The sequence below is a fragment of the Mastigoproctus giganteus genome, chromosome 7, assembly GCF_048544385.1.
Source record: "Mastigoproctus giganteus isolate SK-2022 chromosome 7, ASM4854438v1, whole genome shotgun sequence".
Classification (NCBI taxonomy): Eukaryota; Metazoa; Arthropoda; class Arachnida; order Uropygi; family Thelyphonidae; genus Mastigoproctus; species Mastigoproctus giganteus.
Window position 1 is genome coordinate 89,497,211 of NC_143581.1, and position 26,665 is coordinate 89,523,875.

The window sequence follows — 26,665 nt, forward strand, 5'->3', positions numbered from 1 at the left end:
CATGACGAAGGCATTTCGGACCCTGCAATGCTATGTGATTCTGATTCGTCTTTGTGTCCCCTACACTTCCTGCAAGTTTGTCGCACTGGTAGTGAATCACCCTGTATATATATATAGAGAGAGTAATGTAAGTTATTATTAACTTTGTATTCTTTTGGCTAATTACATTTGCTCTTTCACTCATTCCCATTCACCATAACACTCATTCACTCTCTCTTTCCCCTCATGCTGGGTCACTCTTTCTTTCACCAAAACTGACATTTATTCCCTTTTACCATAATTCCTAATTTACTCTTTCACTCAGTGCTAAGTCTATATTCATTCTGTCTTTCATTCTACATTGCATCCCATTACTAGTAGCTTACTGATATTTTTCAGCTAATATACTTCCCTGGCTGCCTGTACATCTCCCTCCCCTACATGGTTACTTATTTGGTGTGGGGGGGACCCCAGGTTCCTACACTTTGCAGGGTAGTCCTGGGGGAAGGATACCCAGGTCAATCCAGTTTTGTCATGTCAGGTTTTGTTTCTGTCAGGGCACAGAATACTGCTAACCTGACAGTTAAGTCGTCGTCTGGGTGTGGTGGGAGACATAGGTAATTTTAGCTATTGATTATTGCTGGGGGCTGAATTGCTATTCTTTGGGTAGTTCTGTGCATTTCGAATACCTTCTGTGTGAAGGTTGTAAAGGTGTTTATAATTTTCCTCTTCTATGATGAACAGATGTTCTTTTGCTGGTGCTGGTTGTATCAAGGGCTGTCCCCAGAAATTCTGTGGGTATGCCCTTTTGGCTACTTCCAGGTAAAGTGGGAGAGCTCTGGCCAGGTAGCACAGGTGTGCTTACTGTGCAACATTCTTTAGTAATAGTGAGAAGTATTGTCCTTTGTATCGATTTGAATTTATTCCTATTTCTTACTATGGCCGAGCGAAGCTCCATAGGTGATCATTGGAATATTGCACAGTATATGATTGCCAAGGTCTTTCTTTTGAGCCTTCAGTCTGCTCGACTGATCCTGGCAATCATTCCTGCATAATTTCTCACTTTCTTTCCCAAGTAGGTCAGATGAGAGTAAAAAGTTAATTTTGAATCAAAGATATTTTAGTTCTGTTACCATTTTTATAGCAGTTGTATTAATTTTGATTTGTGGACATCTTCTTATGTTCAAATTGCATTTTAGAAGTATTTGTTTGGTTTTTTCATGCAATATTTTGAGCATGCGCATTTGTGCTCATCCCTGCAGCTGCAAGAGGGTGGCATTTGATCTTTGCTCTACAACCACTCGCATGTTACCTTTTACGAGGAAAATCATGTCATCCACAAAGGCAGGCTTCCACAGGGGCCCAGATCCAAGGTCAGAAATTTGTCCAGAACAATTTTCTATAAGAAAGGACCAAGGATTGAACCCTGCATGCAGCCTCTATTCACAGGGCATGTCAATTCCTGGAACCTTGTGCGTACTGATATACTTCTGTCTGCAAGGTAGCTGTTTATTACCTTATAGAGGTTTTACGGAGTATCCTAAGGACACTAGGCCACCAGAGTGAATCAATGTCCCAGCAAAGTCAATAGAGATTGCCAGCATATACTTCTCATCTGAGCTTTTAACTGTTGTCAGTAGGTGGTGCATGGCATCCTCTGTATAGGGGCCCAGATCTGCTTAAAACTGTATTGTTTGTTGAAATGCAAACCTGCTTCTTTGTAGTATTGAGCTAATCTGCTATATATTAGTCCTTCATATATTTTTCCCTAGTACAGGGAGAAGGGATATTGCATTATATGATTTGGGACCAGTAGGGGGTTTCTCAAGGGTTTTGGAGAATTAATGTTGACAAAGCTTTTTTCCATATTTTTAGGAATATACCTTCTTTCATACAGTTATTATATAGTGCTATTAATTTGTCTTGTTCTATTTCTGCAAATATTTTGATAATCTCAACCTCTAAGAGATCAAAACCTGGGCATTTATTGTTTTTGGTTTCAGATAGTGCTATTTCTAAGTCTCATATAGTAAACAAAGGTTCAATGTTATCATTGTCATATTCAGTGTTTTCTTTTATAATATCTAGTTGGGTGTCCCCCGTTTCAGTCTGAATAATACTGTCTAGGTGTCTAAAGCATTTAGGGCATAAGCCTCAAGCTATGGGAGAGTCTAGACTATGTATAAATATAGTGCAAGTGCATCAGAAATCTATAGCTATATCTGAATAAATCAGAATATCAGTAAAATAGAATTGTTTTAAGTTATAAACTATATTTATTTATACATAGTCTATATCTATATTTATAGCACTATATTTATACATAGTCTAGACTCTCCCATAGCTTGAGGCTTATGCCCTAAACGCTTTAGAGTCTAAATACATGATACACCATCAGGCATCTCTCATATTGTGGAGTTATACTTCATAACCGTTTTGCCATCATTCCATCACTCAGGTACCTACCTGAGTGATGGAATGATGGCAAAACCACCCACCGAAGAAGGGCCAAATAGCCCTGAAACGGTGCCGTCTGGGTGGTGGTATCCGTCTGAGAATAAGTAACATTAGTCTTCTCCTTAGGTGAAGCGTTACTTATTCGAAGTAGTGCAATATCATGGCAACTCATTGTGAAGGTATTCACAATATGAGATATAACTTAAAACAATGCCGTTTTACTAATATTCTGATTTATTCAGATATAGTTATGTATTTCTGATGCACTTGCACTATATTTATACTGCCTAGGTGTTATTTACAGAATCTGCCCAACACAGGGTTGGGGGTTCCATCTCGTTCGGCAGTAGTTTCTAAGACATCTCCTCCTGGTGTCGATCACTATTCTGTAGACAACTCCCCAAGGGTCATTGTTTCCAGTAGTTCTCACCAATTGCCTCCAGGATTATTTTTTCTTATCTCTAATGAGGGCTGTATACTGATTCCTGAGAGTGCTATAAGAATCGCTCAGTGCATCCACCTCATTTTGTGGCCAAGATGTATACTCAGGAGAAGGTACCTTCTCCTGAGTATAGTCAGTTTGGGGCACCGCCAGGGGATTACCTGCTTCCTTGTTTTTTCCCGTGGGATTTGACAAGTTTGATGTTTTTATTAACATGTTTGTCATAGTCAGTGCTTGCTCGTCTGGGCTACAGTTGTTGCCTGATGTAGATCACTAATTTTTCTGTTATTGCAGCTCATCCGCTGTATGTTCTGCAAAAATCTGCCAGTTTACCTTTTTAAGGTTATACCTTCTAATATCCAACAAAGATTGTTTGGTTGCTTGTAATTGCCTGTTTAGTTTGAAGGTGATGGCTCTGTGATCTGATGTAGTACGGGCTGCCTGGACACACCAGTCTGTAATTTTGTAAGCTATTGAATTGGTGGCAAGAGTGACATCAATGTTACACTCCCACGTGGTACTTCTTAAAGTTGGTAAGTTATTAGTTTGATTTAACACTTGAAAGGCGAGGTGACTATAAAATCTGATAATATCTGGCCATTGTGTGTGCCTGCTCTGTCTTCTGCACAGCTATGTCATATGGTGACCGGCAGTTGACATCGGCACACACACTGATATTTGCAATAGGTAACAAATTGATGACTGCTTGTAAGTAATCCACAGTAAGGTTTATGTCTTTATCTGGTCTTGCATAAAGAGATGTAATATAAAACTGTTCTACTGCACTGGGATATGGGTACACACTGCCTCTGGGAAGCAGAGGTAACTCACCTTTGTGAGGTCAGTGTTTTTGAACACTATTGCTGTAGAAGTGGGAACACCTGGAGTGTATTCTATTCTTTTATAGCCTCTTGGGTATCCTAGAACCCTACCCATACATGTGTAGGGTTCTTGGAGCACCAAGATATCTATACTATTTTCTTCTAGTTTGAGTTTGATTTAATCTACAACAGTTCTTGCTCTTTTAACATTCAATTGGATGAGATTTAAACCCTAGTCACATTTCTATTTTCAATCTGGCCTATAGTTGGTCCTAGATTGTATTTGCTTTATCATTTTCTTATAGCAGAGCATTTTTCATCCCTGATGCTGTTTGCATGGTCAGTCAGACTTGCAGGTAGCTGATTTTTATTTCTACATTTTTTATATTCATGCCCTGCAACTCATTCGCCTCCGTAGCCAGGTGGGAAGGAGCAGCAGTGTATAGCACATGCTTCTTGATTAGACCGGGGTTCGAGCCCATCACCACCAAATACGGAGGATGTGGAAAGGTCAGAGAATGACCACCGCATATCCTGGAGCAATATGGCCTTAATTGCTAATGCTCCTAAAAAAAACCAAACAAACAAACAAACAAACAAACAGCCCTGTAATTCCTGGCAGTTTGTCCAAATTTATGACAATTATAACATCTTGTTAGAGGGAAGTGCTGCCTAAATCTATGGCTGGTCCAGCCAGCATAGATTCTTTGCCTTCCTTGTAGATGCCTCCAGATTTTTGGGGAAATCTCCACTATGATATTTATCTGGGCATTTTTCCTGATTTTTGTATCTCTTTTAAGTTGGAACTGTTCAGCAAACTCTTCTATGTCTTGGAAATTTTTATAAGGTACAGGGTGTCTCAAAAATACACAGCATAACTTCAGGAATGAGTTTCTCATATATAGACAAAAATATTTTATATCAACATAGTTCTGGAAATGCTTGGTTTCTGAGTTTTGAAGGTCTGTCTATGACACTCAACTGTTCACATCACCTTATAGTAATTGTTCAAAATGTCCACCTTCTACCTGAATACAGGCCTCACATCGACATCTCATGGACTCGCGAAGACGATACCAAATTCCTGGCATGTTTCATATTGTCTCACAACCTGCCACAATTCGATTGCGGAGAGTTTCCACATTAGCTACCGGAGTCGAATAAACCAATGACTTTAAATGGCCCCACAAGAAGAAATCTAGTGGGTTTAAATCAGTGAGCATGGAAGCCAGGCAGTTGGTCCACCCTCTACTTCAGGAGTCGTAGCTTTCAGTCGTCCTCTGTCGGCAGCATGAGATGTAAAGATCCCATGTTCACAAAGGCGGCAGTGGATACCTTCAAATGTTTTCCTGTCTGGACATCTTCATTGTGGGAACCTTTTGTGGTACAAACGATGAGCCTCCAGAGCATTGCCCTCTGCCAAACCGTACATAAAGTGCATATCCGTTTGCTCCTGATTTGAGTACATGGTTGGAATGGAAAACCACCAGATTCAGTCAGTACCTTGTGATGAAGGAAATCACCTGCGGGAGGTGAGACATTCCGGTTAATAACTCGGGAACCAAGCATTTTGGGAACTATTTTGATATAAAATATTTTTATTGCCTACATATGAGGAACTCATTCCTGAAGTTTTGCAGTGTATTTTTGAGACACCCTGTATATCTGTCATTAATTCCTTCTCAGGTGTATATTGTATGACATCAAATAGTAGAATATGTGGATTCTTTCCCTTTGGTTTCTCTGGTTTTAAACCAAGTTTTACCGTTTTTTGGAGTCCTTTCTCCTAAAATTCTTATTTTTAAGTCAGGGTTTGTCTCTTTGTCCAAATCATTATTTCTAGATTTTAGCCTTTTATCTTCAGTGTTTTGTTCTTGCCCAGTCGTTTTGTCCATTTTCATTTGTTTCTTATATTGAGGAGAGTAATTTAATGTATCTAATTCCAGGGCATATAGCTATTTAAACTGAAATATTTCAACTTCGCAGTTTTGGTTGGAAAACCACTATAAAAAACTAGCTCAAGCTCTGGAAATACGTTATAACTAGCATTATAATCAGATTCTCCATCCAAAATATGCCTAATGTAGCTAGATTTACTTGTAATATACTCAAAATTCTCGTTTTCTTGAGGTGCAAGCAAGTCAACAACAGTAACAGTGAGATCTCTAGCGATCGCCTACATGAAAATACTCTCAAAAGCACAAAAATTAGTGAAACTATACTAAACAAAACTCTTACCTGGAATATGTCACCTACATCACAACTCCAATTATATGTACCTTAAAATCAAAAAAATCCATGGTAAAACCTTAGTATTGATCCAAAATCAAAGAAATTATCCTATGATCCAAAATATTGATCCAAAATCAAAGAAATTATCCCATTCCCCATCTGCCATCAGCAATGAAGTGCAGCTCTGTGTAGATGCATCCGTTCACTACCATGACCGCAGTGCCCTTCTTCCCTCTACTGATTTAGTGGGATTTTTGATAATCAATTTGACGTTGGCAGTTTTCCATTTGGCAGGGAAGATTCCTTCGTTGAAGCAGCAGTTATAGAGGCAAAGAAGAAGTTCTGGGGTAAACTCCAGTCTTTTTGATTATTTCTGGCTCTAAAAGGTCTGGCCCTGGGCATTTCCTGCCTTTAATGAAGGCAGCTGTAGCACTGATTTCTTCAATTGTGAAGGGTAACTTTTGTTTTTGGGTATGATAAGATTCATTATCCTGACAGATCTGAAGTTGTTCTGGTGAGTTTGTCGATGCAGGTGGTGGAAAAATCGCATCCAGAATGTTGTTTATTGACTGCTTCCAGGAAGTGGTGGTAGTAGTAGTGGCATGTGATGCAAGAAAGCAAGTGTATGAGCTTATGCAGCATCAGCCAAAAAAAAAATCACACCATTCCCTCCAAATGCCTGCCCAATTCCTTCTTAAATTTATTCAACCTATCAACTTCCACAACGACAGATGGAAGTTTGTTCCAGCAATTAACCACCCGCTGGCTGAAGGCAAATTTCCGCACATCTATTCTACATTTGTCCTTTCTTAATTTGAATTTATGCCCCCTTAACAAGTGGAAGGTTCGTAATCTGAACAAGTGGAAGGATCCCATTAGAATTCAGTGTGCTCAACCCATTCAAGGCCATATACACCTCAATCAGATCACTGCACAGGTGCCTAGTCTCCAGCCACTGCAATTTGCAGAACTTCAGCCTCTCTTGGTAAGAGGATCCCTTCATTCCCCTCACCAATCATGTTATCCTTCTCTGTACACGCTCAAGCAAATCTACATCCTTCCTAAAATGAGGCCTCCGGACCTGTACGCAGTACTCAAGGCATGGCCTGACCATTTGGTCATGGTACCTTGTTCACTTCCCCCCTGGGAAGTTTATTGGTGATGATCTCGTATACCATCCCCCAGAGATTGGTATTATCAGTAGTTTCAACTAGGTGTTCCCAAAACCTTGACCTAATTAGGGCAGTGTATTAATTCCTGAACACTAATGATATTAAGAGTAGGAGACCGGCAGAATTACTTAACAAGTACAGGTCACTGTTGTAAAAAAGCCGGGAATTAGGGCTGAATTTGAAAGTGTCTGCAATTCTGCCCAGACACAATAGATGAGAGTATAGGATGAGAGCCTTGTCGATCAATTTGTCCTTGGAAAGATTGTGCAAGGCTCAAGGGATAGAATTTTTTTCAGCCTGGTTTGTTAACAGGAGAGACTGCTTCTACAGGGATGGGATACACTTAACTAGAAAGGGTACAAGAATATTTGCTGAGGTTATCGAGGCAGTGTTAGGTGGGTCGGAAAACTGCTAGCTTGGGGGGGGATACAAGGAGTAATAGTTTAACAGTAGCCGCAGGCAGAGGTGAAGGTGATTCTTGCACAACTTCTATTAGAATAAGTAGTGACCTGGAGCGAGGGGTGTTGGGGGGTTTCAGGGACGGATGGCAGTCATCTTGAAATAAGTGGGTATATGGGATGTGTTAGGGTAACCTGGAATAGGAATAGGAGCATGTATGCTTGCATGTATACCAATGCTAGAAGTATAGTAAATAAATTTGATGAATTTCAAGTGTTGGTTATGACATCAAAGGCGGATATTGTTGGGATAGAAGAGACGTGGTGTCACACAGATATAAGGAATGCAGAACTGGAATTTGAGGAGTACAATGTGTACAGAAAGGATAGAAAGGGAGGAGGTGTTATGCTGTTAATTAAGAAAAACATAAAATCAAAAGAAGTGCACCCAGTTGATATAGATGAACAGTGCACTGTTGAGTCAGTTTGGTGTGACATAAGCACTGCGAAAGCAAAAATAAGAGTAGGAGTGTGTTATAGGCCTAATGACTCGAATTAATACAATGAACAATTGTACAGAGAAATAGAGTGGGCTAGTAAATCAGAATGTCTTATAATGGGGGATTTTAACTTCACAGATATTGACTGGAACTTGTGGGTTGCTCACTCACACACTATTGGATTTATTGGATGATTGTTTTCTGCAGCAGCATGTTCGAGAGGCAACCAGAGAGAGTAATACTCTTGATCTGGTTATCAGCAGTGATCATTCGTGTATTAATAATTTGCAGATAAAGGAACCACTAGGTGGCATTGATCACAGTGTACTGATGTGGGATTTACTTAAAGATATAATTACCATCAGGGGTAAAGGAAAGGGTTTTTGCTTCCGTAAAGGTGAGTACAGTGGTCTCAAAGTTTTTAAATTCTGTACAGTGGGATCAACTGACTATGTTATCAACAGTAAATTCTAAGTGGGAAGCATTCAAGGAATTAATCGTGGATGCTACTAAAAGTTTCATACCTATTAAGAAATATTGTTCAAGGTTTAGGCCTAAATGGTTATCTAATGAACTAATGAGACTCATAACAGAGAAGAAAAATACATGGGATGCATATAAATTATCAAGCGACTTAGAAGCCTATGGCAGATATAAGCTAGTCTGTAATCAGGTCACAAAGGAGGTTAGGCAGACGAAGGCAGATTACGAGAAATCCTTGGCCAAAGATGCTAAGAAAAACATCAAGGATTTCTTTACTTATATAAACTCTAAAAGGAAGGGGATGAATCTGATTGGTCTGCTTGATATCGATGGATCGACTGTTGATGATCCTGCCCAGATAGCAAACAAACTGAATGAGTATTTTGCATCTACATTCACACACAAGGAGTTATTAAAGTTTGGAAATGACAGAAGGTTATCAAATTGTAGCAGGATACTTAATGATTTTGTAATAACTGAGAGCAAAGTGGAGGAGAAATTGTTGAAGTTAAACATAAGAAAAGCACCTGGGATGGAGGGAATCTATCCAGTTATATTAAAGGAGGCTGCAAAGCAACTAAGCAAACCCTTAGCCATAATTATGAGAGCATCCATGGACTCAGGGGAGGTTCCCACGGACTGGAGATGTGCAAATGTATCCCCAATTCACAAAGGGAGGATCGAAGGACACAAGTAATTACAGACCAGTTAGTTTAACTTCTGTTCCAGGTAAAATAATGGAGTCACTGGTTAAAGATACACTGCAGGATCACCTAGACAAGACTGCAGCAATAATTCAGACACAGCATGGGTTTGTTAAGGGAAAGTCTTGTCTGACAAATCTGATAGGATATTATGATGTGGTTACAAAGGAACTGGATGCAAAATATAATTTTGATATCATATATTTGGATTTCAGGAAAGCTTTTGACACTGTTGTGCATGGAAGACTATTGTACAAATTGGAGCAGAATGATATTAAGGGTAAGTTGCTACAATGGATAAAAGGATGGTTAAGTGGGAGAAGACAGAGGGTGGTAATCAATGGGTGCTGTTCTTCGTGGACTAATGTTATTAGTGGAGTCTCACAGGGTTTGGTGTTGGGTTCACTGTTGTTTTGTATATTTATCAATGATATTGATGAAGGTATATCAGGCTTAATGTCGAAGTTTGCAGATAATACAAAGGTTGGTAGGGTTTTTAATGACAGTAATAGCAGTGTGCTACTGCAACAGGATCTGGATAATTTGGGCAGATTGGCTAAGAAGTGGCAACTGAAATTTAACCTTGACAAATGCAAAGTGCTGCATATGGGTAGAAGTAACTCCAGAGAAACATACCAACTGTGTGGTACTACACTTAAGGTGGTAGAAAATGAAAAAGACCTGGGAGTAATTGTGCAGTTAGATATGAAGTTTTCTGAGCAATGCAGACAGGCTGCCAGGGCAGGTCATGGGGTTTTGTCAATCATATATAGGAATTTTGCTAGCAGGGAAAAGGAGGTGATTGTCCCTCTGTATAAGGCAATGGTCAGGCCATGCCTTGAGTACTGCGTACAGGTCTGTAGGCCTCATTTTAGGAAGGATGTAGATTTGCTTGAGCGTGTACAGAGAAGGGCAACAAGATTGGTGAGGGGAATGAAGGGATCTTCTTACCAAGAGAGGCTTAAGTTCTGCAAATTGTAGTGGCTAGAGACTAGGCACCTGCGCAGTGATCTGATTGAGGTGTATAAGGCCTTGAATGGGATAAGCACACTGAATTCTGATGGGATCCTTCCACTTGTTCAGATTACGAACCTTCCACTTGTTATGGAGGCATAAATTCAAATTAAGAAAGGACAAATGTAGAATAGATGTGCGGAAATTTGCCTTTAGCCAGCGGGTGGTTAATTGCTGGAACAAACTTCCATCTGTCATTGTGGAAGTTGATAGGTTGAAAAAATTTAAGGAGGGAATGGTGTGTTTTTTTTTTTTTTGGCTGATGCTGCATAAGCTCATACACATGCTTTCTTGCATCACATGCCACTACTACTACATTCTGCATTGCTATTGCAGTGCTTTGACTTCCCATGCAGGCCAAGATCTTCACACCCTTTGAAAAGCCTTGCGGGTTGCGTGGACCATCTGTTGTTGTCCTTGCAGTTCCTGATTCCACCAGGGAACCACTCCTGGGGCTGGTCGTCTTATTCTCATTGCTGTGTCACAGGCAGTCGTGATCAGTGTTGTTGTTGTTTGCTGTAGCTGATCTGGATGTTCAGTGGGTTTAGATGGTTTGGATGGATCTGGTGAGTTGGAAGGTAATGGTCAGAGTTCGCCCAAGCATCCTGGATGCTGCAGCCAATGATGTTACCTGCAATGTTTCTTGAAGTGGTCACATCTGTTGTTGTTTTCTAAAGCATGTTACAGAACGTTGGGAGTTTATGTGGCTGATTGAGTACTGACAGAGATGAGTTTTCTAAAAACTCCTCGAGACGCTGACTATTCCTAGTTCCGTGCCTGTCTGGATTGAGTGTGCACATTGCGATTCAGCCAGAATCACATCTTTTAGATCACTGCTCAACTTACACGAACTACTCCAGCTGACTCATATTATTGGAAATGAGGCCGATTTATTATAATTTTTTTGCATACCTAAACTTTGACTTAAATAATCACCTCTAGATCTATCTCATCCAATATGTTTATCAACACACTAATATAACAGGTGCAATTTGTCTATAATAGGCTTTGCACCATTAAACTTCTACTCCAGAAGTTGACTGCTGGCTGAAGGCAACTTCTTGCACATCTATCTAGCAATCATTCTTCCTCAATTTGAATTTGTCTACTCATTTGTGCAATCTGAGCAAAAGGAAGGAGTAAATCAGCATTGAGTCTATTTAAAGCCTTAAACACCTCAGTCAGATCACCTTATTGGTACCTAGTGTCCAGATGCTCTAATTTGCAGAACTGAAGCCTTCCTCTGTAAGACCACTCTTTTGTTCCCTTCACCAATCTCATTGTTCTTCTCTGCACCTGTTTCAGCAGATCTGCATCCATCCTAAAAGAAGGCTTCAGACCTGTATGTAGCACTCAAGTTGGGGCCTAACCATTGCCTTGTCCAATGGGATAATTACCTTTATAGCCCTGCTAGCAAAGTTCTTGATATCATTGACAAAACTCCATGTGCTGTCCTGGTAGTCTGTCTGCACTGTTCAGAGAACATATCTGGCTGCACAATTACCCCTAGGTCTTTTTCATTTTTGCACTATCCTGAGTGTAGTATTATCACATAGTTGGTATGTGTTAATCTGGGTGTACTGCTACCTATGCATTTGTCAGTGTTAAACCTCAACTTTGTTTTGTCTATGAGCTTAGGCTTTAAGCCTGATATACCTTCATCAATATCATTAATAAATGTAGAAAACAACAATGGGCCCAGCACTGAACCATGGGGAACTTATCTAATAATAGTAGTCCAAGAAGAGCAGTATCCATTAAGGAATATTATTTGAACCATGACTTTTGGTGGTCTCAAACCTTAAGCCTCATTTTTTCTATAGCATTGTAGGCCTTTATTTTATTCTGGTCTTGTTTGGAGAGTGCTTTGATCATAATGCTCTTGTCCTTGATTTTTCATGTTTTTAATTCTGCCTTAGCTGCTTTAAAACTTATTCATTCATAGCACCACTAGAATTCAGATTGCTCTCTTCCTCTTCTGCCTTAATAAAAATAGCAATTATTATTAAGAAATCAGCCACTGGCTGCCTTCTTAAGGGCATCATTATAAGATTGCACTTATGGCTCTGAGATGCTTCACTGCTCAGCAAACTTATCTGTGTATCAGGATCTCTTGCTTCATGTTCTCAGTTATTAATTTAATAAACATCTTTTCTAACTTACTCCAGCACCTTTTCATTCTGAGATGATAATAGTATTTCTTTTAAGCAGCTAATCATGATTTTGTGATGAAAGAGCACAACAGGATTTAAAAGCTCATATTCCAGTTCCTGTGTATTATTTCAGGAGCCAACAAAGGTTAGAAAAAAGACTAACTAAATAGAGTTAAAGTTGGCACACACAGAAAGGGATGTGTGGTTCTATCTCTAATCAGCAAATTTTAATGTCTGTACAATTTTATCCCTCCTCTTGTTTCTCTTTCCATCTTATTTTCTTTTTTTGTCTGTACATACCTTAAATTTCTGCAGATATTGTTGAATACACAGGGATCACATGTTGAAAATGTTTTTGCATGATGAATTAATTCCCCATATACTCATAGACATCAGAAGTGAGATACTTCAATTTAAGAAGAATAAACTACAGCATTTTTTAACAAAGAAATTTAATGGAAAATCCTTTTTTTTTGTTGGAGGGGTATTAGTTTCATAGTTGTATACAAAACATTTTACAAATTGTATGAACAATCAACTTGTTAACTTGTGCTTCTTAATTTTACCAAATTTATTAGTTGGTGATTCATATTAGCGTGGTTTAAAAATTTGATAGAGTGATCGAAAAACTGATTTTTTAAAAAGTTTTTATTTGTGTTCAACATAGTCCACAGTTTCTTGAGTGTTCATTGAAGGTGCTCTTTTAGTACACAGTGAACAAAACGTGTATAATACTATCCTGTAGTTGCAATTGCCTGCTTAGTTGTTAACAAGTGCTACTCATTGAGCATCCCAAAGTAATGGCAAGCATCATGAATTTTTTTGGGTAATGGAGATGATGTCCAGGCAATGCTTGGACTCAAAATTGAAGGGGTGTACCTACATGTCATCCATAGATACGAACAGTGTCCTCTGGATTCTGCTTCAATCTGCCTGAAAAGTGTTTAATGACTTCATATGGTAGGCTTATTTGTCTTTGGTTAACATTCACAGAATGATCACATAAAGACCTTTCTTAGCTTAAAGGTATTTAGCTGGTAAACAATATACTATGTACTGCCTTTAGATATGCCAGTAGATGTGGCAGGTTTACCAGCCATTTGACATTCTTATCATATGATTTCAGATATTACTGCTGTTTCTGAATTGGCAGATGTTGATGGACAACCTGAACAGCATTCATCTTCCATGTGTTAAATTTGAGTAGAGTACCATTTGGTGGTAACAGGATATGCCAGATCAGAGTTCCCTAATGTTGCTAGTATGGACCTCCATTGCAGACATGCTCTTCAAACAGATACTGAATTACAGCACAAAGCTTGAATTTTTCTGTTTTGGTATTTTTAATAGATATGGCTACAAAAATTCTCCAAAAAAAAAAAAATCTATTAAATAATAATAAAATTTCAGCATTATGCAAATAATGCATATATAAGTTTGTAAAATGATGTATAGTTTATATACAGTAAACCCTCGCTAATACGGTTACAGTTAATCTGGATGTAGGATAATCCGGATCAGAACATGAAAAATTCTGTTCACAGTTGAGCACTTTGAAAGACAGACGGGATTTAGGAAGGCGGATGAGTCACGCTGATTGACTGGGCAGAGAGAGAGACAGAATATACATTACATTGTCTTGTGCTGTTCAGTATCGTTGTTGACTATTTGAAGCGATATTGCTTATATCACTTCTTATACATATATACATAAGTTAACATATTTTATATAAATATGTGTTCTAAAGAATTAAAAAATGGAATAAAAAGAAAACACGTTTAACTATCATTAACAGGCTGAAAGTGATAAAACAACTTGAAAATGGTGTTCCAGGAAGAAGAAAAAAAAAAAAAAATGCTGAAGAATTTGGTATTGGCCAACAGATTGTATCAGATATTGAAAAACCAAAAAGAATCTATAAAGACATTTGCTTTAAAATTCAATGTGAAGAGTGATAAAAGCAGTGTATCAAATAGATGTTAAAAAAACCAAAAGAAGCATTGCTGGAAGAAGCTATATTTAAGTTGTATTCACAGCAACGATCAAGTGCTGTTGTCATGCAGCACCAACACCACCTAATAAATGTATAAAAAGACAATACATATTGATGGATAAATGTATTGTCTTTTTATAGTTTTTAAATAAAGGCTCTACGGTACTATATTTTATTTACACTACTATTTTATTTACAATACTACAGTACTATTTTATTTACAGTACTATTTTTTATTCAAAGCCTTAAACATCTCAATCAGATCATCTTATGGGTACTTAGTGTCCAGATGCTGTAATTTGCAGAACTGAAGCCTTCCTTGGTAAGACCACTTTTTTGTTCCCTTCACTAATCTCATTGCTCTTCTCTGCACCTGTTTCAGCAGATCTGCATCCATCCTAAAGGAAGGCCTCAGACCTGTATGCACTACTCAAGATGGAACCTAACCATTGCCTTGTCAGAACTACCTATATCATTAAATTTTCCATTTATTTGTGTTCTCAGTTTTTTTTGGCTTTTACGGCTATCTTTTGCTTCACTAATCCGGAGTATTGCTTAATCCAGATGACTGCTCCCACCAATTAATCCAGATTAGTGAGGGTTTACTGTACTTCATTCTGAAGCTTTATAGAACTGCCTCTTATTTTTACTTTTGGCCGTAATGAGAAAAATTTCAGGTAGAAGTGCTTAGCCTTGTAGATTTAATTATAAAAGCAGTGCAGTCGCAAATATGTTGTCTTTGGAAAGTTAGTACACAAATCAAGTCTTGTGTATGATATTTTATGTTAGTAAATGTTTTGTTTTAATTGCAGAGTGCGCAGGATGAAAGAAAGATATGCTATTACAGAATTAAGGAAACAAGCCAACAGAATGAGTTTTGGAGAGGTTAGTGTTATCTGTGCTCATAACAGTTATCTATAATTAAGTTGCTGTTATGAATTTCATTTTAAGTTTTACCTAAACGAATTATAGATATACTCTGATTGTTAAGGAAACATTACTGAAGAAAATTAATACAGACAATTATAATTTCATTTGGATAGTTGGTCATCACCACCTAATAATGTATTGCAGATATCATGGGGAAACAGTAATTATTTGCCTTAATAAAGATAAAGTATAGGGATTCACCGTAATAAAATATGGTGAATCCATGTACTTTATCTTTATTTCCATTTTCCTGCTGCTTATGACATTTTGTTTTGGTCTATTTATTTTCCTATAATTTCTATGTATACTTTACCCAAAAAATATGCTATTGAAAGACCAAGTTTTCAATTATTCACACTCACTTTTTTTGTGTTAAACAAATAAATTGTGAAATTCAAATTACCATGTAAAAAATAAAAGTTGGGCAGATGGGCTGAGAGGTGGCAACTGAAGTTTAACATTAACAAATGTAAAGTACTACATATGGGAAGCAATAACCCTAGAATAACGTATCAACTGTGTGGTACTACACTGACAGTGGTAGAGAGTGAAAAGGACCTGGGGTAATTGTGCAGTCAGCTATGAAGTTTTCTGAGCAGTGCAAAAAGGCTACAAGAGTAGCTCATGGGGTCTTGTCAGTGAAATATAGAAATTTTGCTAGCATGGATAAGGAGGTGATTATCCCCTTGTATAAGGCAATGGGCAGGCCACACCTTGAGTACTGCATACAGGTCCTCATTTTAGGAAGGATGTAGAGCTGCTGGAACGAGTACAGAGAAGGGCAATGAGTGGAACAAAGGGTTGCAGTTACCACGAAAGGCTTAAGTTCTGCAAATTGCAGAGTCTGGAGACAAGGCTTCTGCAAGGTGATCTGATTGAGGTGTATAAGGACTTCAATGGTTTGAGCAAGCTCAATGCTAATGGGATATTTCCTCTTGCTCAGATTCTGCATCTGAGATGGCATAAAATAGAATAGATATGTGGAAATTTGCCTTTAGCCAGTGTGCGGTTGATTGCTGGAACAAACCTGCATCTGTCATAAAACTTGACAGCTTAAATAAATTCAAGGCTGAACTAGACAAACTTTTGGAGTGAATGGATGGGTGAAACAGGAAGAGTTTTTTTTTTTTTTTTTTTTTGTGGCTGATGCCATATAAGCTTGCTTTTTTGCATCACATCCTCAGTCAATTGACAGACAACTTAGTTAATTTCAATCCTTCTGAACTCATTCCTGCCTTATATATCACTAAAAGGATTCTTCTGTTTCTATGCTTAGCCTTTGAAGACATTCAGACAGATTTATAGACAAGATAACATATCTCTTAGTGATTATCCTGACTTTTAATCTCTCTTGTCATAAGCACATCACAAATATTGCTTCTTCTACATCAAAAAAAAATTGGGTTTTCATTTTTGCTCTTGGCATTACTTTTGTAAACAGCTATTCACTCTGTACAAATCCATCTGACCATGGAATATTGTTTCCGCATCTGGGGCAGTGCACTCGTAACCCCTCTCGGGCTCCTAGACTCCATTCAAAAGAGGGCAGTTAGGTTAATTAATGAACCAAGTCTCTCCAGTCTGTCTCATATACATTCTGTTTCTGCTGTATGCCTTTTTTGTACCTATTTCCATGGGCAGTGTTCTACTGAATTGGCTTCTATAATTACTTCTCTCTCTTCCAAACCAATCACCAAGTGCCACAACCATTCAGCATCCTTTTACTGTACAAGTTCAAATTCACAGAGCCAACTTTTTTACTTTGTCAACTTCCATTTTCTTCTTCAAGTTCTATTGTCTGGAACAACCTACCTTCACATGTATTTCCTGAAAATTACAGTCTACAGAAATTCAAATCTAATGACAACAAGTATCTTCTTTCATCCTCTCAACATCCAATCCCCACATGGTACTAAGTATCATGTGGGGATTGGATGTTATAATACCTTTTATATTCTACCCTCTCTTAGTAGTCTTTTGTGAGATTGAGTTTTTTGGCATGTTAATATTATATAGGCATAAAGTGCCTGTCTTAGCCATGTCTGTCCATTCCATCCTTCTGCATGTAATAATTAAACTCCTGATGGATGGATTTTCATCAAATTTTAAATTTGGTGGTTTTAGAAAAATTTGCCAAACTGTCTCATATTTCATTAAAATTGGACCAGTAGACATTCAGCAATTATTATTTCTTGGTCCACCCACCTGCATATAATAACTTGACTCTTAGTACATGGATTTTTTTTGAAATGTTATATTTGGCTGTTTTAGAATGCTCTGTTGAACCTTACAAAATTTCATTAAAATCAGAATAGTAAATATCTGGAAATTATTATTATTTTATTTTTTTTTTTCGTATTTATCACTGAGGCTGTCCATATACTGTATGTTGTAACCAAAACTCTGGATGTTATATTTGTTGCTGTGCACTGATTGCAAGAATGAATAAGCAATATGACAGATGGCAAAAAAAAAAAAAAAAAAAAAACTTTTGGTTTGTGCATAAAAGTCATTGGTTTTTTTTATTTTCCTTTCTTTCTTTTTTTTATATAAATCTTATATTAATATCTGCTAATGTACCTGAAATGTGACACAATGCAAACATTACCTGAATTATTTGTTTTTATCGCAAAATTAAAACAGGATGTCACAGTAGTGCCTCTCATTCTTTTAATAAATTGGAAAACTAACTTTTTGGTGATACCATTTGTTTGAAAGTAGCGCAATAACAGAGTGATCATTAATTTGAAGGCAACATTTGTTCCACTTTTAAGCAAATAAGACCATTGTATTATTTACATAGGTTAAATTGTGCTGGCTATAAAAACACATGAAAGGACACTTTAATACAGCTGAGAATCCAATAGAAGAAATGGATGAACTTATAGACTTAACAGAAATATTAGCATTAGCATTAGTAGAGGCATTTGATGCAAGAAAGCAAGCTTATGCAGCATCAGCCAAAAAAAAAAAAAAAACCACTTCCACTTCACCCCTCTGTTCGTTCAAAATACCTGTCCAGCTGAGCCTTAAACTTATTTAGGTTATCAACTTCCACGACAAGGGATGGAAGTCTGTTCCACCAACCAACCACACGCTGGCTAAAGGCAAATTTCCGCACATCTATCCTACATCTGTCTTTCTTCAATTTGAATTTATGCCCTCTCAGGTGATTATTCTGAGCGAGAGGAAGAATCCCATCAGCATTGAGCATGCTCAAACCATTCAATGCTTTATACACCTCTATCAGATCACCTCGCTGGTGCCTAGTCTCCAGACACTGTAATTTGCAAAACTTAAGCCTTTCTTCGTAAGAGCACCCATTTGTTCCATTCACTAATCTTGTTGCCCTTCTCTGCACTCGTTCCAGCAGCTCTACATCCTTCTTGAAATGAGGCCTCCAGACCTGTATACAATACTCTAGGTGTGGCCTGACCATTGCCTTATACAAGGGAATAATCACCTCCTTATCCCTGCTAGAAAAATTCCTATATATCATTGACAATACACCATGAGCTACTCTTGCAGCCCGTCTGCACTGCTCAGAGAACTTCATATCTGCCTGCACAACCACCTCCAGGTCCCTTTCATTCTCTACCACTGTCAGTGTAGTACTACAGAGTTGATACGTTGCTCTGGGGTTGCTGTTTCCCATGTGTAGTACTTTACATTTGTCAATGTTAAACTTCATTTGCCACCTCTCAGCCCATCTGCTCAACCTTTCCAGATCCTGTTGCAGCAGCATAGTGTCAGTAGTGTCCTTGACAACCCTGCCTACCTTTGTATCGTCTGCAAACTTCGACATTAAGCTTGATATACCATCATCAATATCATTTATGAATACAGAAAACAATAATGGACCCAACACTGAGCCCTGAGGGACTCCACTAATGACATTAGTCCACGTCGAGCAGTGTCCATTGATTACAACTCTGTCTTCTCCCCCTCAGCCACCCCTTTATCCACAGCAGTAATTTGCCTCCAATGTCACACTGTTCCAATTTGTGCAGCAGTCTTCCATGTGCAACAGTATCAAAAGCCTTTCTAAGATCCAAGTATATAATATCAAAGTTATTCCCTGCATCCAGTTCCTTTGTGACTGCATCATAGTATCCAATCAAATTGGTCAGGCAAGACTTCCCCTTAACAAAACCATGCTGTGTCCGAGCTACAACTGAAGTCTTGTCTAAATGATCCTGCAGTGCTTCTTTAACTAGTGCCTCCATTAATTTTCCTGGAACAGAAGTTAAACTCACAGGTCTATAATTGCTTGTGTCAGCCTTTGATCCTCCTTTGTGAATTGGGGTCACATTTGCACATCTCCAGTCTGTGGGTACCTCCCCTGAGTCCAAGGAAGCTCTCATAATTATGGCTAAGGGTTTGCTTAATGGATGTTGCATAATGGATGATGCTTAATGGCAGTAAATGGATGTTGGCTGGTGGCGGCACGTGTTCGGACTGTTTTGAATGAGAGAGCGGGAATTATAGAAGCCAATTCAGAAGAACAGTGCCCATGGAAGTATCTGTAGAAGAGGCATGCAGCAGAAACAGTACGTCTATGAGAAAGCGAGTGGAGAGACTCTGTTAAAGATGAATCATTATTAACCTAACTGCCCTCTTCTGAATGGAATCAAGAAGCCTGAGAGAGGTTTTGGGGGCACCACCCCAGATGTGGGAACAATATTCCATGGCAGGGCGGATTTGTGATTTATACAGAGTGAGTAGCTGTTTGGAAGAAAAGTAATGCCAAGAGCGAAAGAGAAATCCAAGTTTTTTAGATGCAGAGGAAGCAATATTTGTAATGTGCTTGTGCCAAGAGAGATTAGAAGTTAGGGTAATCCCCAAAAGAGATATATCATTTTGCCTAGAAATCGGAGTGTCACTAAAGATAAGCATAGGAGTAGAGGAATCCTTTTTACGAGATATAAGACAAGACTGAGTTTTAGAAGTGTTGAAATCAACTAAGTTGTCTTTGCCCCACTGGAAAATTACCTGAAGATTGGCATTTAAGGAATTGATAGTAGATTTTCGAGAAGTTGAAGCTGATTGAGCAGGACAAGGTTTCTCAAAATGGAAAGTGGAATGCAGTGTGCTATCATCGGCAAAACTACGGATAGGATTTCCAGTCAATGGAAGAAGGTCATTAATATACAGCAAACCCCCGCTATTCGCTGGGGTTACGTTCCTGAGAAATGCCGCGAATACCGAAAACGCGAATAGTGAGTTATGGCTCCCATAGAAATAAAGGGGTTCCGTTCCAAAGTATGAAATATATAAGAAAAACTAGTCTAAAATTTTGTCTATGTATGTATTATATGTACCTTCATAAGATGACTATGTACATAGTGAAATGCAAGCATATGGCATCGAAATGAAAATATGAAACAATTAAATATTAAATTGTAATATTTATTAGAAATTTCAAACAAATCTTTCAAACCAGCGCCTTTGCTAGCAAAAAAACTTATCCCACCAGTGCTATCACCAGTTTCGCTAAAGTGTTGATAAAGGAGTTTTGCCTTTTCACGAATGATGAGTGAACTTAACGGAATTTTATTTTGAGTTCGGTATTCTATTAAAAGATTTAAAGCTTTTTCCATTTTTTCTAATTTAACATCACGAGTTACAGAGAAAATTTTTGAAGCAATTAGCGCGTTTTCACGGACCCTATGGCGGATTTTTTCTTCCGATTTTTTTTTGATTGATCGTACCCTTGACTCATTGATTTTATAATATTTTGCCACTGAGGAGACACTTTCACCATTAGAAATTTTATCTAATAACTCAATTTTATTCGCTAATGTCATCACCTTCTTTGATATTTTCACATTTCTCTTGTTATTCGTAGCCATATTTTACACTCTAAAAAGTCTGTTTTATGCTGCAAAACGGTAGATTTATCATTTTTGTAAGCATATTAGTTTATAAATTGAAAAATTTATTCAATTTATAAGCATAGAAATTAAAAGCGAATGATGAAACCTTCCATGACAAGTGCATAACACATACTGAACAAGGATTAGCGAGAAACATCCACGCTCGCGATTTTGTCACCCCTCTCCCCCACCCACTGAGTGCTGTTTTAACCGGGAAAGATAATTTTAGCCACGCTCATGTTTTTTTTATGGCGGAAAATATTCACGGCCCGTTAAAATTCACATTTTTTTAGGTTTCATTTTATATTAAATCGGCGATCGCGAATACGCGAAACCGCGAATACAGATACCGCGAATAGCGGGGGTTTACTGTATAAGAGGAAAAGAGTGGGGGAAAGAACTGAACCTTGGGGGACACTGGCATTAGTGGAGAAGTTAGAAGACAGAGAGCCATCTACCATCACCCTCAGTGAGCAATCAGAGAGAAAACTGGATAACCAATTACTAAAAACAGTTGGCAAACCGTAAGATGGAAGCTTGTTTAGAAGACCTTTATGCCAAACACGATCAAAAGTTTTTAAATGTCAAGAGCAACTACTTGTGTTTCACCGAACCTTTCCATTGAATTAGTCCATAAATGGGTAACATAAGCCAGAATATCACCATTTGGATTGACACTGATGGAATCCATACTGGCGATCGTTGATCAGACGGAAGGTTTCTAGGTAGTTTAAGAGTTGGCATTTAATTGATTTCTCCATTACTTGAGAAAGAGTAGAAGTAATTGCAATGGGACGATAATTGGATGGGAGGGATTTGTCACCCTTTTTAGGAACTGGCTGGATATGAGCAAATTTTTCAAGCAGAAGGAAAAACACCTTTGGAATAAGAAAGTGAAAAAAGGTGGCAAAGAATAGGAGTAAGTTCAGGAGCACAGGTTTTGAGAACAAGTGGAGAAATACCATCAGGACCTTGAGCTTTCTTAGCATCAAGATTCATCAAAATCCTGATATCCTTTTGATGGATGAGCATTTGTGTATGTGTCGAATTCTTGTTTAGTTTACTTAATATTAATAACTGGACAGTACTTATACATTAATTTGATTTGATTTAAAATGAATTCTATGAAAAAAAGTAAAACATATCATTTTCATCAAGAGTGGGAACTAGAATACTTTTTTGTAATGATAAAAGAAAAATGTTGTTTGATTTCCAATGCTTTCGTGGCTATACCCAAAAAAAGAAATTTAGAAAGGCACTTCAATGCGCTCCTGTTAAATACCAATCAGATTTTCCACCTAATAGTGACTTTAGAAAAAATAAATTAAAAGAACTTAAATCCAGATTATTCACACAAAATTTCTTCGTGACACCTAATTTACAATCTAAAAGCAGTAACTGTAGCATCATTTAAAGTGAGTCATCTTCTTGCAAAAAAATGTAAACCATTTTTTGATTGTGAATTCATCAAAGATGCATTTTTAGAAATAACAGATTCTCTTTTTGAAAATTTTAAGAACAAAAATGAAATTAAAGTGCTCTTCAAGATCTGCAATTATCTTGAAATACTGTGATGCGACGCATTGAAAAAATGAGTAAAAATGTGAGTGAACTCACATTTGGCATAAAGGTCTTCTAAACGGCAAATGAATGTGTTCTCATATTGCTAATTGTGTCCTTTTCTTTACAACTGGATGAATCTACAGACCTCAGTAATAATACAGCTCAATTGCTCATTTTTGTTCGTATGGTTTCGATGATTCCGCAACTAGAGAAGAACTGCTGGGTATGGTTTCATTAAAAGAAAGAACTAGAGGTCTTGATATATTTAATGCATTCAAAAATTTTATTGAAAAAATTAAATTACCACTATTTAAGCTCATATCAATAACAACAAATGGAGCTAAAGCAATGATGTGGCATCTGAACGGATTCATCGCATTGTGCCAAAAGGATGATGAATTCCCGGATTTTTTGAGTTATCTGTATTATCCACCAAGTGTTAGCCGGCAAATGATTAAATACTAAAAGTGTTATGGACATAGCTTTCAAAATCGTGAATTCCAGCGGAGGACAATCTCTTCAAAGGAGACTTTTCAAATTGCAACTCCTAGATCTGATATTACACACAGATGAGGTGGCTGAGTCGGAGTAAGCTTACAGAAATTTCGAAATTTTCTGAATGAAATTAAAAAATTTGGGGAGATGATTATCAGCAGCTACAAGATATGGAGTGGTTGTGATCTGGCTTTTTTGGCAGATTTTTGGCAATAAATTAAGTGATCTGATTTGGAATTACGAGGAAAAAATAAAAATGTGGGTGACATGATTAGTAGTATTTCTGCATATAAATATCAATTTTTGGCAATGGCTAAGGATCTAAAAAAAAAAAAAAAAAAAATCGATCATTTTGCAAATTTGCAAGTTCATTTGCAAAAATATCCTGTTTTTGAATTTAATAGTGAGAAATATGTTTCTGAAATTGAGAAGGTTGTGGATGATTTTGAAACCGGATTCAGTGATTTTAAAACAATTGAAGACATTGTTCAATATATTTCTTATCTATTTAATGTCGACTTATGTACAAAACAAATGCAGGAAAAAAAAAAATCGCTGGTATTTTTCACATGGAGAAAATATTACTTGAAATTGAAATTATTACATTACGAAACAATATCTTCTTAAAAGCAAGATCATCAGAAAAATACTTTTGGAAATATGTTTGCCAAGAAAAGTACCCAAATGTAAAAAAATGCAATGAACTTTTAAATTCCTGTTTTGGTTCCACATATCTATGTGAATTGGCCTTTTCATATTTGAAACAAACAAAGACGAAGAATCGCTCTACTCTTACGGACTTGCAAAAAGAAGGTTCTTTATAGTTTGCCTTATCACAGTATATCCCTGATTTTGAAAGCTTGGCAGATGACATTAAGACACAAACTTCAACTTCACGTAAATTAAAAATTTAAATATGTATGAATTTAAAATAAGAATTCTGAAATGTATTTAATTTTAAAAATTATATACATTTTTCAATATGTGTTGATTAACTTTTTTAACCATGTGCAATAAAATTCTTGAGATGGTAGATCACAGCAAATTTTTTTTAAAAAAAAATTAGTAGATTGCATTACAAATTAAGTTGCTCACCCCTGCTCTACACCTCATCATCACCCACGAACCAGATGATAGGGCTGAGAGTACAGAAACCAGTAGCATGAAGTGATCACGGAGTGCTACGGTGGACGATGAAGAGAGAGAGAGAGAGAGAGAGAGAGAGCGCTGTAGTTAAAGGCAAAGGAATGGGTTATAATTTCAGGAAAGGAAATTACGATGGCTTAAGATGCTACATGGCTTCTATTAATTGGGTAGATATCTCACAGAGAGAGAGAACACAATTGAATTATGGTATACCTTTAAAACATTAATCACAGAAGACTTGAATGCTTATATAAAATTTTAAAAAATACTCCACAAGGAAGATTCGAAGTTGGATAAATCAGGAAGTTGCCAGATTACTTGAGCAGAAAAAGATGGCATGGAAAAGTTAGAGGAATAAAAACCGCTGAAGCCTATAACAGCTACAAATTGATCTGTAATAGTGCCACAGAAAAGGTTAGGCTGGCAAAGACATATTATGAAAAATCACTTACAAAGGGGGGGGGGGATAAGGAATTCTTCACATATATAAATGGCACCTCACCTCCGTAGCCAGGTGGGCAGGAGCAGCAGTATGTAGCACACGCTTCTTGATTAGACCGGGGTTCAAGCCCGTGACCACCAAATATGGAGGATGCGGAAAGGTCAGGTAATGACCACCGCATATCCCGGAGCAATATGGCCTTAGTTGCTAATGCTCCTAAAAACCAAATAACAACACATAGAAATGCAAAGAAGAGAAGGGCAAACCAGATTGGACCCTTATGTAATGGACATGGGATAGTATTAGATACCCCAGCTGAAGTTGCAGATGAACTCAACAGTTACTTTGCATCAATATTTACAGAAGAAAAACCCTTTACGTCAATGAGGAATTATGGGAGTGAAGTTGAAAAAAATGTAATTAATGTTAAAATTTCATACGTTTATTTAATGAAAAAACTTTCGAGTCTACAGGACAGTAAGGCTCCGGGGTTGATGGCATATACCCTATAATCTTAAGGGAGGCGGCAAGTGAGTGCATTGAACCATTGAGGCTAATTATGAGAGCATCACTGGACCCGGGATCGATTCCGTTGGATTGGAAAAGTGCCAATGTATTTCCAATACATACGGGCAGTTCTAAGAGTGAAGTGGGAAATTACCAACCCGTCAGTCTAACTTCAATAGTAGAGAAAATCATGGAGGCAATGATTAAAGGTGGAATTCAGGATCATTTAGATAGAAATGGAATTCTGAAGGATACTCAGCATGGTTTTGTAAAGGGGAAAATAATGTTTAACAAATCTATTTTGACAGGGTCGCTCGTGAGCTGGACTTAGTGAATAATTTCAGCATTGTTTATTTGGATTTTAGCAAAACATTTGACTCAGTTCCACATGAGTGGTTACTTTATAAGTTGGAACAGGTTGGAATCACAGGAAAATCCTTAACTGGATGGCTTCAGGGCAGAAGGCAGAGAGTTGTTATAAATGGTTATTCCTCAGATTGCGTTGATGTAAAGAAGTGGGGTTCCTCAAGGATTAGTATTAGGACCACTGCTGTTTTTAATTTTCATAAATGATATTGATGAAGGGATAGAGGGTATGATGTAAATATTGGTAGCGTAGTTAATGATCGCCGCCAAGCAGAGCTTCTTCAGAACGACCTAGATAGACTTCACGGATGGTCAGAAATATGACAACTATGCTTTGATCCAACAAAGTGTAAGGTATTGCACCAGGGGAACAGTAACCCCAAAATAACTTATACACGTGGAGGAGTTGAACTAAAGCCCGTAGTGGAGGAAAGGGACTTGGGTATTACAATACGATCAGTCATGAAGTTCTCAGAGCATTGTAGACTGGTTGCAAGGAAAGCCCATGGTGTCCTATCGATGACTTATCGAACAGCTGCTAGTAGGGATAAGGATGTCATAATCCCATTATATAAGGCTGTTGTTAGACCACACTTGGAATACTGTATTCAGATATGGAGACCGCACCTAAAGAAAGACGTGCTTCTTGAAAGGGTCCAAAGATGGGTAACTTGCCTGGTGAGATTAGCAAAAGGGCGTGCATATGAGGAAAGACTTCGAATATGTTAGTTGCACAGCTTGGAAACTAGGCACCTTAGAGGACACTTGATTGAGGTGTTGAGGCATAAGAAAAATGAATAATGACAAAATTTTCACAGTTATAAATGATTCTAGAACAAGAGGCCTTAATTTCAAGTTACGGGGGGGGGATTGCAGGAAGTTTTATTTTAGCCAGGGAGTTATAAATTACAGGAATAAGTTACTATGTGGGTGGTAGAGGCTGACAGTATGGGGAAATTCAAAGGGCAGCTGGATAATTATATATGAGAGGA

At 37.7% G+C, this 26,665-nt stretch overlaps 1 protein-coding gene across 3 annotated transcripts in view; it reads left to right on the forward strand.

Annotated features, from left to right (window-relative positions):
* Positions 1 to 26,665, forward strand: part of Prp31 (pre-mRNA processing factor 31) — a 262,750-nt gene that overhangs the window by 171,657 nt on the left and 64,428 nt on the right. For all 3 annotated transcript variants that reach the window (XM_090376998.1, XM_090376999.1, XM_090377001.1), the window contains exon 11: positions 15,161 to 15,233. In XM_090376998.1, coding sequence (XP_090233124.1) covers positions 15,161 to 15,233 — 73 coding nt within the window. The remainder of the gene's footprint in view (positions 1 to 15,160; positions 15,234 to 26,665) is intronic.